Source organism: Bipolaris oryzae (genome assembly GCF_000523455.1).
Source record: "Bipolaris oryzae ATCC 44560 unplaced genomic scaffold scaffold_313, whole genome shotgun sequence".
In the NCBI taxonomy this organism is placed as follows: Eukaryota; Fungi; Ascomycota; class Dothideomycetes; order Pleosporales; family Pleosporaceae; genus Bipolaris; species Bipolaris oryzae.
In genome coordinates, this window is record NW_006911589.1 from 1 (window position 1) to 13093 (window position 13093).

The 13093-nt window shown below is 51.0% G+C and overlaps 1 protein-coding gene across 1 annotated transcript; it reads right to left on the reverse strand.

Annotated features, from left to right (window-relative positions):
• Window positions 1–597: 597 nt before the first annotated feature.
• Window positions 598–12372, reverse strand: COCMIDRAFT_41693 (uncharacterized protein; the record flags this gene model as incomplete). Its single annotated transcript, XM_007695412.1, has 3 exons — window positions 598–10610; window positions 10668–11559; window positions 11752–12372. 3 exons carry the CDS (start codon window positions 12370–12372, stop codon window positions 598–600), a joined length of 11526 nt encoding a protein of 3841 aa, XP_007693602.1.
• Window positions 12373–13093: the final 721 nt, after the last annotated feature.

Here is a 13093-nt window from a genome sequence, read left to right on the forward strand (position 1 = left end):
GAATATCTGCCTCGTGAGAAATTGACTGAGAAGCGTGGCTTGGAGGCATTGTAGGCAAAGGTGTGGTGGGTGCGCAAAGTTGGTAGGGTGACCGACTCGCTTGCCTGACCGACTCGCTTATCCGTCACGTTACACACCATCGTCGTATAGTCTATGCTAGGCACTTATTTCTTACTTCTACAGAGCGGTGAAAATGCATTCATTGAGAACATTATTCACCGCTACTCTTAGATATATATCTACCTCTCTTAGTCTCTATCTGGGAGCCGCGAGAGAGTGTCAGACCCTTAAAGGCTAGAGCCACCTGCAGTTATCAATAGATTCGACCAGATTGCCGTCAGTAATGAGGGTGTAGAGACAAAGATTTTCCGTGAACTCGGTAGATGAAAAGGACCAAGAAGTAGAGTCGTATTAGGTTATACCTGGTCTGTTGTAACTATGATTTAACTACCTTGGCTTACATCACTGCCAACTCCAAGTTCTTCAGAACACTCGACATTTCATTGGATAATATTCTGTCTATTATGTCTTGACGCAGATGCACAGACGTATCATTCCCAGCATAAACAGATATGCCGCACCATTCACTATGCAAAATTAGATAAATGACGTTGTAGATGACTTGAACGATTCTAGTGTCATTTCAAGGTTGATGGAGAGCCTCGAGGTCGTTTCGCAAAGGAGGTCCAGTAGCTTGTCTGCACATTCAGCCGTGAGAATATGCGTATTAGCATTGATTGTAACGTGCAAACTGCCGGCTTGCGCTTGCGTGACAATGGACAGCTCAGGTGCTACTACAAAGGGGTTGTCAAACCATTGTACTTTGGATATCCCGTCTGCAATGTGAATCTCCGGATTTGCGTCGATGTTTTGATGTTTGATGTATGAGTCAAACATGGTTCCGGCTGGCCAGTTTGTGCATTGTTCAACAATGTCGTTGAAGCCCATTGAGTCTGCTTCTCCAATGGAAACGTACTGCTCTTGAACGGAATGGAGAAGATTAGCTACCGTTTTCGCTGAAGAGACATCTGCACGAACTGGGACGATGTTTATGCAGGGCCCAACTATCTCTGTAATGCCTGGAATATCGGAGTTTCGTCCACCGACCAGTTGAGCGTAGACTACATCTTCTTCTCCGCTAACAGCAGAGAGAACCAAAGCCCAGGCTGAGCTGACAAGAGATGCGATTGTTATGTCACCAGGTAGCTGAGGTAGGGGTAATGAACGCCCCAGTTTGATGTTGAGAGGACTGTCTGCGCAGGCTTTAGGGGAGAGTTTTGGGATGATCTGGGTAAGGCGAGAGCCTTTGAGAAGATGCTTCCAATAGCAGGCAGCCACAGGGGCTCTTTGACGAGAATATGCCAAATATGTTGAGAAGTCAATGTCAGGGCTTAGTGACTTGCTATTAAAAAGCGAAGTGAGTGTGTTGAGAATGACGGGGATACACCAGCCGTCATACTGGGCGTGAGATAGACGAATGAAAAGCCGAGCTGCCTTGGAGGCATTGCGGATGAAGATGAACGAAGTCGGTGCCCCAAGCGGCGACGACTGACAGACATCTCGTAGAACTATGGCATTAGATTCTCCATCCATGGACCCATTGACCTCAAAAGTTGAAAAGGGTGCATCAAAATCGCGGAGAACCATCTGCAAGTATTGGCCTTGGTAGGACGAAAAATGCGTGCGGAGAATTTTGAAGTGCTGTGTTAGCGAACGACAAGTATTTTCCAGACGGCCGACATCCAAAAAGGGGTCCAAATCCAGGTAGATGTAGTTGAAGGCATCCCGAGAATTCCGTTCGCCGTAAGAAAGATAATGTTCCTGAATGAAGGAGACAGGCCGTATGTCCTCAACGCGATCCAAGGCTACGAAAGGCCGACATTGCGTCCCGCTGGAAACTACAGCCTCGTATAGACTAGACGAAAGTAAAGAAAAGCTGGCAGGAGGCTGGAAAGCAGCAGTAGTGGATGAACGCGAGGAAAGAGTGGCGAGATCATGCAGTATTGAAGCCCGGAAGACCATGGCAACTGTCAAGTGGATGTCTTGCTTACGGGCTTCGGCCACCAATTTCATGGCCGCGATCGAGTCGCCACCTAGACGCAGGAAGTTATCGTCCAGCCCGATAGTATCCGCATCAATGCCAAGTACCTGAGCCCATAGCTGCTGTAGTGTCTGCTCTATGGCTGTTACTGGCTGCCGCTTAGGTCCCTGGTTCTGCATGCGTAGCTCGGCTAATTGCTGCGCTGAGAAGGACGCTCCTATCTCGCGCAGTCGCCGTCTGTCTGTCTTGCCTGATGTCATTGTTGGAAGCTTTGACAATTTAATATAGACGCCAGGTAGCATATGGCTGGGTAGCCGCTCGCTAAGCTGGTCGTCTACATTCGTAGGGAAAAAAACGCGGGCCGCAAACTCGCCTTCGGTCGAGACGTTATCCTGCTGCACGAAGATGGCCACCACTGCTTTGTCCTTCTTGTTTCCTGGCGTAATCACCTCTGCTGCCACCTGCTCAACTGCTGGCATACACTCGCGCACGTGGTGCTCAATCTCTCCTAGCTCTACCCGCTGCCCGCGTATCTTGACCTGCCCATCCTTGCGGCCCACGTACACCAGGTCGCCATCTGCGTTGTAGAATACAAGATCGCCCGTCTTATATACTCGACCTGTCCGCCCTATCTCTAGCAACCAAGCAGGGTCGGAGACGAACGCTGCCGCCGTCTTCTCCATATCATCGAGGTAGCCGCGCGCCAGGATCGGTCCCTCGATAAGCAGCTCGCCTACTGAGCCTAGAGGCGCCAGCCTATGGTGATTATCCGGATCTACCACCCAGCTCACTGACGCGATTGATTTCCCAATGACTGCAGGCCGTGACGCATTTATATCAAAATACGCAGTGCTGTAGACACAACACTCTGTAGGCCCATAAACGTGTATCAGTCTAACATGACCCTCCCAAAGGTCCCAGTCCGTAGAGCGGATGAGTTCGCCACCTACTGCAAGTGTAGAGACAGAGGCAATCTCACGAGCGTCTAGGAGACGTGCAACAGTCGGTGTAAGAAAAACCCAGGTCACACTCATCCTGCTAATGGCCTCAGACAGACTATTACGCCGATCGCGCTCTGAAGGGACACATGTACATCCGCCATGTATCAGCGTAGTCCAGATTTCGGCTATACAGGCGTCGAATGTGTAAGATGAGAACTGGAGGACTCGACTATCTTGCGTGAACCCAAGCGCTTCGCCGTGACCCAGACTACTCGTCACGATGGCCTGATGCTCGACCACCACGCCCTTGGGCGTACCTGTGCTACCTGATGTAAAGATGACATAGGCACTGTTTCCTGGTTGTACATCCGGGTGCACTTTCCGCTCGCTGGCCTCGCTGAGCAGCCGATGGACCGATGCTTTACTGACTGTTACAACGACGCGACCTTCTCTTTTGCAGAGAGTCGTGTATTGCTCTGAGGCTAGTACTACTCTTGCCTTGGTCTGCCGAAAGATCTCCTCGTGCCGACTTGGTGGATGCTCTGGGTCAAGCGGTGCAAACGCCCCGCCAGCCTTGAGCACAGCGAGCATTGCTACCACTGTCCACATTGACTTTTCAAAGCAGAGAGGAACAATAACTTCTGGCCCAACTCCTAGATCAATCAGATAGCTAGCTAGCCTAGAGGACAAGGCATCTAGCTCGCCGTACGTAATCTCGCCGTATGTCGTCTCGCCATCCCACGCGCAGATGGCGGGTGCAGTAGGCCGTGCCCTTGCCTGCTCCATGAACAGGCCATGCACACACCGCTCTACCATTGCTGGGACTTTAGCGTTCCATTCCCATAGCTGCTGTTTATCCTTGGAGCTAAGTAGATTGATATCGGCAATTGTTGTGCTGGCGTCAGCTTCCGCCATCTGTTTCATGACGAAGCTGAACTGGCCCATTATCTTCTCTAGCTGCCAGCGCCCTATCGCTCTTGGGTCGAAACTAGCTGTGATGTGGACTCCTTCTGCCGCTAGTGTGCACTGGACCATCAACGCATATGTCGTAAAGTCCTGTATCTCTGAACGACTATGCCACGTCCCTAGCTCTTTGTTCATCTCCAGATGGCTATCAGCTGGCTGCACCACTACTAGCGACTGAAAGCTGCAAGCATGCTGTGCATCGACTCCCATCTTGGCGATCCGGTGCAGTCCCGTTTGCTCATATGGAATCATCTCGGTCGCGTGCCGCTGCACTGTATCAAGGAGAGCTTGCACAGTGAGTTCCTTCTGAAAACGCACACGTACTGGTACTGTCGCGATGGTAGGTCCCAGCATAGCCTCGATTCCAGGGACTGGTGTGTTTCGACCCATTACTGTTGTCCCAAAGACAACATCATCTGAGTTGGTATAGTTCCCAGTGACAATAGCCCACGCAGCGCGGATCAGCGTCGACATAGTTGTGTTGGATGCTGTCTTAGGGAGTGGCGCGCACTGGTACTCCAGCATTGCATTCGCAACAGGCTGCTGTGCTGATGATGATGTCGATAGTGGTGGGAATAGGGTCCCATTGAAGTCGGCAAGCGTGGCTTGCCAGTACTTCGTGATCGCCTCCTGATCTTGCTGGCCAAGATGCTGGATAAAGGCGTTGAACCCAGTAGGCTTCTCGACTGCAGTCTCTCGGTACGCCCTCCCAACCGCATTTAGGATGCGTGGCAGAGACCAGCCATCATACAAAGTGTGGTGGATGGTCCACACAAACCAGCGCTTCTCGCCCCCGTGTTCCTTAACAATTGCATAGCGCGCTAGAGGGTCGCCCACCTGCATTGTTGTAGACTTATCCTTCGCAAGGTACGCTTGCAGGTCATCAAACTCGGCCCACTGTATGCCTTCTGCAACGACAGCCTGCAATAGGCCCAGCATACTGTGCTGCACGATCCGGGTGCGCAGCACGGCTGATGATAGAACCACCTGCTCCCACGCTGCCCGGAAAGCGCCTTCATCTATGTCGCTATGCAGCTCTAGCACGCTCTGCATGATATAGTCGCCTGCTCGCCTCGACGTTAGTGACATCAGGCCCTCCTGTAGAGGTGAGCACGGGTAGATGTCCTCTACTAGGCCTCTATCTAGGCCACAGCCAGCTGCAACTTCCTCCTGGATTTGTGCTTTTTCGGTGTCTGAATTCAAGCTAAGAAGCGAGAAAGGCTCAATATATTGTGGTGTGGCTGGAGCCTCTTTGTGGGCTGAAGCCACTAGATCAATGAGCTTAGGAGAATGGAAAATGCTCGCAACTGTCAATTGAATGCCTTGCTTGCGAGCTTCAGACACCAGCTTCATGGCCGCGATCGAGTCGCCGCCTAGGCGGAAGAAGCTGTCGTCTAGCCCGATGGTTTCCGCATTGATGCCGAGTACCTGAGCCCACAGCTGCTGCATGGTCTTTTCTCCAGCTGACATCAGTTGCTGGGTCGACTCTCTGTGGCTATTCTGTACTTCTATTCGTTCTGCAAGCGCCTTTCGGTCTACCTTGCCGTTCTGGTTCATCGGCATTGCGTCTAGCACGGTGATAGTCTGAGGAACCATGTAAGCAGGCAGGTGACCTTCAGCAATCTCCAGCAGCTCTTGTGGGATTTTCTGTAGGAAATTGTGCTGTAACGGCTTGCTGCCGAGACTATGCAACGGACGATCTGAGTGGTCAGTGGGGAATCGGAACATTATCCTACTCTCTTCCTTCTGCGGGTATCGATGGAAGATGACATCTAAACCACCACGCTGAGAGAATTGTCTGTTCCAACTAATCTCTACTTGGCAATTGGCCTCTCGGGCAAGCTCAACCAAGTCTATAGGTGAAAGCGAGGCAAAGCTCTGGGCTCTCTGATGTACTTCAGACAGCCAATCCTCGTGATCGAATGTCTTTGCTTCTGTTTCACCCAGCGCATCTATCACGCACCGATCTATGATAGTCTTGCTGTAAGGAATGTTGCTCACAGCTATTGTGGCCGATGCAGGGAGATCCCGAAGCAGCTCCTGCAGAGACTGGCGCTCCAGCTGGCGCTCTACAAAATCGATCCATTCACCATCTCCAAGGCTGCGAATATCTCTTGTCTGCTGGTTTGTTTCCTTAACATGCACAACAGCTGCATAGCGGTAGCAACTCAGCTCATTTGTCGCCCTCATCTTCTTAGGTAGGATCTCGACATGCTCGATGAGGTCCGGAAAGTAATCAGGCAGGGAAGTGAAGAAACCTGGATCAACCAGCAGCTCACGCTCGACTCGCTCCATGTCAGTTACCATGCGTTGAATGTCAGCCCTTGTTGCCTTGCCACTGGCTATATGCAGTGATCGCGTTACCAAGAACTCTCGGTGCAACGCATAGGATCGAATGTCGCCAAAATAGATCGTGCGAACAGTGCCAATCTTGAGAAGCTGCTGCACGGTCTTGAAGAGGTACTCCACGCTCGGGAAGTATTGAACAACCGAGTTCACAATGACAAGGCTTGCGATGATAGGCGTTTCAAGATGCCCAACATCTGCTGCTGTAGCCTTATGCATTTGGACCTTGCTTGACAATACAGGCATAGATTTGACGGATTCTGTGATGAAATTGATGGCTTTCTGGGACGGTTCCAGACCCACATAACTTTGCAGCCCATCGCCCAAATTGAACAGGATCATGCCGGTTCCGGATCCAATCTCGAGTACGTGATCGGGTCGATGGGTCTCGAGTATGGTGTGTATAGTGTCATCCAGCCACTCGTTCATTTCCCCCTTGTCTATCTCGGTGCCATCAAACATTGAAGTCCAGCTAACAAAGTCTCGACCAATGCTTTCAGGTTGAACAACACTGATTGGTGAATACAGTTCAGATTCGAATTTCGTTTCCCACGCGTCAACGTGGTTCGATTCGCCACTATTGCCATGCTGTGAATTGGCGATTGCAGTGCTTTCGTTTGCTGTGACGAACGCAGCCAGCCGCGCCTCTCCGCCTTGCTGCTGGACGACCACTACTGCTTCACTGACCGATTTGTGGCTATGGAGGACGTGCTCGATCTCGCTCAACTCGACACGGTTTCCGCGAATCTTGACTTGTCCATCCATCCGACCGAAATACTCTAGCTCGCCGTCGGTTGGTCGCCAGCGGGCAAAATCACCGGTTCGGTACGCTCTGACCGTCTGACCACCGATAGTAATCGAGATAAAGCGATCGATGTCACGACTGGGATCGGTATATCCACGCGCTACACCATCGCCTGTGACGACGAGCTCACCGACGATTCCGAGAGGCACAATGGTCAGCTTCGAGTCCATAACGTAAGCACCAGAGTTGCTCAACGCTCGGCCAATAGGCACGCCGTTCAGTGACCTCTCTTTCTTCGTGACGAGGAAGAGTGTGCTCCAGGCGGAGTTCTCGGTTGGGCCATATGAGTTCACAAGCTTGCCCGTGAACACATTCTCTATGCTCTGAATGTGATGTGGTTCAAGTGCCTCACCTCCAACACACAGCATCTCGATACCAGTGAATATTGCAGGTAATTGTTTCGCATAACTGCCCATCAGAGTTGGTGTCATGAAGGCTGACTGTACATGATGTAGGCGAAAGATCTGGAGTACAACCTCGGGATCCAGGACCGCCATTGGCCCAATACAGACTATAGTGCCACCATTTAATAGAGGGGCGTAAATCTCCCATGTCGAGGCGTCAAAGGCAAGATTGGCCATGTGGGCCATGACAGGTGGGTCCGGAAGATACTGAACTAGGTTGTTATCCCTTACTAGTCGAACAATGCCGCGGTGTTCCACCATGACTCCCTTTGGCTGGCCTGTCGACCCTGAGGTGAACATGACATAAGCGAGGCTGGTAGATGATGGCCCCGCAATAGTCTTCATAGATTGTTGAGTAATGAAGTTGTCCATCACTTCTGTCAAGGCTTTCCCGATGCCAAAAAACTCAACTTTGCTCAGCTGTATGTTCGTATTTGGAATATCTGCTCCTGTAAGAAGAATAGTATGGCCGGGAAGGGACGACAGGATGGCCTCTATCCTTTTTGTTGGCGCCTTGGAATCAAGTGGAAGATAGGCCAGGTTTGCTTTCAGGATGCCCAGGAACGCAATGATTGCCTCGCAGCTTCGATTCGCGAGCACGCCTACGAGGGTGTCCGGAGCGAGCGCTCGCTTAGACAACCACCAAGCAAGAGTATCAGATGCTTCATCTAATTGAGCGTACGTCATCTTTGCCGACGCATCTTGGACGGCAACCCTGGACGGACAAACAGAAGCCTGCTGGCGAAACAAGTCTACGATACTAGAGTCACGGGGATAAGCCGTCTCTTCGACCTGGATAAGCCCCATCTCATCCAGCTTTTGGAAGTGAGCGTCACTTAGCAATGGCAATGAAGCCACTACTGTCTCAGGCTCCTTAAGACATGTTTCCAAGACAACGTGGAATATTGAGAGCATATTGTCAATGGTTTCTGGAGCGTACAAGTCGGTAGAGAACAGCACGCTGCCCTGAAGGCCATCGGCCTGCTGGTAGAAGTGGAACTCCAGATCGAACCTTGAATTTGCCGACGTAGACACGACCTCTGTTTCCAAGCCGTCGAGTTTCAGTTGTCCGAAATCCTGCTGAGCGTGTACAGCAAACACTATCTGAAAAAATGGATGGCGAGACAGATCTCGATCATTCTTTAGCTTCGATACGATGCTCTCAAATGGAACATCCGCATTGGCATGGGACGCCACTACGATATTATGGACCTGATCAACAAGGCCCTTAAAGGTTTCCTCGCCAACAGATATTCGAAGACATTGTAAGTTGACAAAGAAGCCGATCATATCCTTGACCTCCCACCTATCTCGATTGGCATTTGGGGTGCCGATGGTTGCGTCGCCTTGGCCGGTGAGTCGGAAATGTGTGGTTCGGAAGGCAGCTAGCAGAGCTACAAAGTGTGTCGTTCCGTGCAACTTGCAAAAACGCTGTAGATTATCATATAGAGACCCGTCGATTTTAATGGTTCGCACACCGGCCTGCCCTGATAAGGCAGCGGGTCGGGGCTTGTCACAAGGCAGTTCCGCAGGTCGGTTTCCCTGGAGCTGCCGGACCCAATAGCTGAGCTGTTTTTGGTGGTTTTCGGCCTGGGCTTGCTCTCTCTGCCAGAGCGAGAAGTCGCAGTACTGAATTGGGAGCGGCTGTACCTGAGCCAGCGGATCCTGGCCCTGTGTCGCGGCAAAGTAAAAAGCAGCCAACTCGCGCGTTAGCACATCCAAGGACCAGCCATCCGAGATAACATGGTGCATGACAATAGATAGCACGTGTTCATCTTTACCTATATGGTAGATAGTTGCCCTCCATCCAGGCTCCAACCGCAAGTTGAAAGGAGTCGCTTGGTCCCGTTTAAGAGCATCTGTAAGACGCTGCTCGTCGCCTGCCGGCAGTTCGATAACATTGATATCTTTGCTGCAGAATGGCCGGACGATTTGCGAGCCAACACCATTGATAGTGTCAAAAGTCGTCCGCAGCGTCTCATGGCGGCTCTCGACTGCAAGCAGGGCAGATTTGAGTGCTTCTAGCCTCATTGAACCCTTTATGCGCACCATGAGTGGCATCGAGTACCAGTTCAATCCCGGGTACAACTCCTCTAAGAACCACAAACGTCCTTGGGCAAAGGATTGTGAAGCGGGTCCAATATGCTGCACACGAGGGATTGTAGTGGGAGAATCTGTGACGGATGCGGTGGCGGCAATGCTAAGCTGACAGAGCTTGGGGCTGCGAAAGACGTCTGCTACTGTCAATTGCATCCCTAACCTGCGGGCTTCAGCCACCAGCTTCATGGCCGCGATCGAGTCGCCACCTAGGCGGAAGAAGCTGTCATCCAGCCCAATAGTATCCATATCCATAAAGAGTACTTGAGCCCATAGCTGCTGCATCGCCTGCTCTATCGCTGTTATTGGCTGCCGCTTAGTAGGCCCCTGGCTCTGCGTACGCAGCTCGGCTAGTAATTGCTGCGTTGAGAAGGACGCCCCTATTTCGCGTATTTTTCTGCGGTCAATCTTTCCGGACCATGTTAATGGTAGATGGGGCAGTCTGACGAACGCTGACGGAACCATGTATTGCGGAAGAAACTGATCCAACTTCTCTTGAACTTGCTGCACAACTTTCTGTGTGTCTGTCTCGTACTTCGTGTTTTCGTCGCTTGCGTTCATCTCGTTGTCCGGGTTATTATCGAGAATGATAAAGCAAGCAAGCAGATCATCCACGCTATCGCGAGGTCTAATCAGCTCTGCCACGGCTCCTTTCACGCCGCACTTTGCCTGCCTGACTTGGTGCTCTATCTCCCCTAATTCGATACGCTGCCCACGAAGTTTCACCTGGTTGTCTTTTCGTCCCATTAGCTCAACCGACCCGTCCTTTTTGTATCTCGCCAAGTCTCCAGTCTTGTACAGGCGTCTGGAGCGGTTGTTCTGCCCGAAAGAAGCTCTCCATGCCGGTGCCTCTATGAAGGATGCGGCCGTCTTTTCTGGCTCATCAATGTACTCCCGACCTAGTGCGGGACCCTCGATAAGAATTTCACCAACAGCTCCTATTGGGAGGAGTCGCTCATGATCATTGGGATCCACAATCCAAAATACACCTGTAATAGCCGGGCCTATATCTTTATTCGTGGAAGTGCTTGTGATGATTGTGGACGTGACAGCACCCGCCGCCTCACTGCTTCCGTACGACTGACGCAGATGTACCCGCGCTTCCCACTGCATAATCTGAGAGCGACGTATTGGATCTCCACCCACACATACAACATCTAACGACGGAACTGCATCGGGTGTTATAAGGTCTAGCACGGTCGAAGTGAGGCACGCCCAGCTCACTCTCATCCTAGACATAGCGGGGCCTAGGCTCATTCTTCGCTCTTCTTCTGACAAAATACAGATGCAGCCACCATGAATGAAGTTGTTCAGCATCTCTACCAAGGACACAGCGAAGGAGTAGGAAGCGAACTGCAGCGTTCGAGTGTTTGCGTGGATTCCTAAGATATGACCGTGACTGACCGCAGAAGAGCACGCTGCTTGATGCTCAACTCTGCAACCTTTTGGTTCACCTGTACTTCCCGATGTGAAAATGACGTAGGCAGTATTTCCAGGCTTTACAGTGGCAGGAGGCGAAGCTTGAGAACTGGTTCGACAGATTGAATCGCGATTGACGATCACAAGAGTGCTGACCAAATCATCGATAACCATCGCACTCGCCTGAGACGACAGAGCTATCGAACCCGATGCCTTCCTGCACATCAATTTTAGGCGCTCACGGGGCAAGGATGGATCGAGAAGGAGAAACGCCCCGCCAGCCTTGAGCACAGCAAGCATTGCTACCACTACCCACATTGACTTTTCAAAGCAGAGAGGGACAATGACTTCTGGCTCAACTCCCAGATCGACTAGATGGCTAGCCAATCTAGAGGATAGCGTGTCTAGCTCGCCATACGTCATCTCGCCATCCCATGCGCAGATGGCGGGCGCAGTAGGCCGTGCCTTTGCCTGTTCTGTAAACAAGTCGTGGATGCAACGTTCAGTTGTGGGAGGTATATTGCGATTCCAGTCCCACAACTGTTGTCTGTCTTCGGGTGTGATAGCATCGATAGTGGTGAGCTTTGTATCTTCATCTGCGCTAGTCAATTGCAGCATAATGAAGCTGAACTGTTGCAGCATCTTGTCCACATTCCATTGGTCCAACACTCTTGGGTCGAAGCTGGCTGTGATCCTAATCCCCTCTGTGTCGTCAAGTGCGCACTGGATTACCAGCGCGAATTTTGTGAAATCCTGCAACTTGGATTGACTGTGCCACTCCCCAATAGTTTCTTTGCCTCCTTTTCCAGACGCGGACTGTAATGTGAGCAGAGTTTGAAATTGACAGGCATGCTTGGCGTCCGCTGATACCTTGGCAATCTGCTCAAGTCCCGTCTGCTTGTGTAGAGTCATCTGAGCCTCTTGTTGCTGCAAGTTATGCAAAAAGCAAGATACAGCAGCATCATCTCGTATACAGACTCGTACCGGGACCACAGTAATGTCAGGTTCAACCCCAACCTTGGCGCCATTGATATACGCCTTCCGTCCGGTTATGGTAGCACCAAATACAACATCGTCCATGTTGGTATAGTAGCTGGCGACAATGGCCCAGGCGCCATAGACGATAGTGGAAATTGTTACGTCGGATGGCCGTCTTACCAGTGGGAGGCATTGGTATGTCGTTGTCGTTTCCGCAACTGGCTGCTGCACGGCTGGTGGCAAGGTAGGGAACGATATAGCCTGGCAGCCAGCTAGAGCGCTTTTCCAGTAAACTGAAGCTGCTTCCCGATCCTCCTGCATCGTCTTTGTGCTGCCTTCATCTCCGCTGAGTGATTGACTCTCAAGAATATGCATATTTTCGATTCAAGTCTCTTTGTTGTTCAGGATAGTTTGCTGTTGATCTTCAACTTCACAGGGTAATTTCAATCTTAAATACTGCCTAAGCCCCAAACTGCCAAGCTACGAAGACACCTATGTGGTGCTTAAAACGCTCCTTTTTTTGAGCTACTACAAAGCCTGTAGCCGTTTCCTTGCAGAAACACTCCCAACCTGCCATCTGGACTGTTTGCGGTGAGAGTGGGACTGCTTCAGGCCGAAAAAATTCCGTGATGTCTCTACTCGATACACTAAGTCGACTGTTAAAAGGGCCGTTTTTCGGTACCCGTTTGTAAGATATTTCCATTCTGCGTACACGCCGAGATCCAACGTGTTCAATACATGAGAGCTATCCCGTTCTTCTCGACTGGACTTCGGATAAATCACAAGCTCAGTATTTCTGCAGCTTTAGCTGCATCTTATAATCGGTCCCGGAGGAAGGTTTGGTGGAAGAAGAAACGCGATTTGATTAGCTCCAAGATGCTCTTCACCGATCGATTATATCCGTGCCAAGATGCTAGGAGTCTCTGTTTCTGGATAGTATTTCGTGACGTAACAAACATCGTAATCTCCGCCAGCCTAACTAGCAAGAGAGTAAGCCGAAACAGGGGCTCGAAAACCAGCTAAACTAGCTAGAGAAAAGAGTGGAAAAAAAACCTTTTTTCTATAGGCGCGTCTCAGGTCATATATCAAGTCAGTA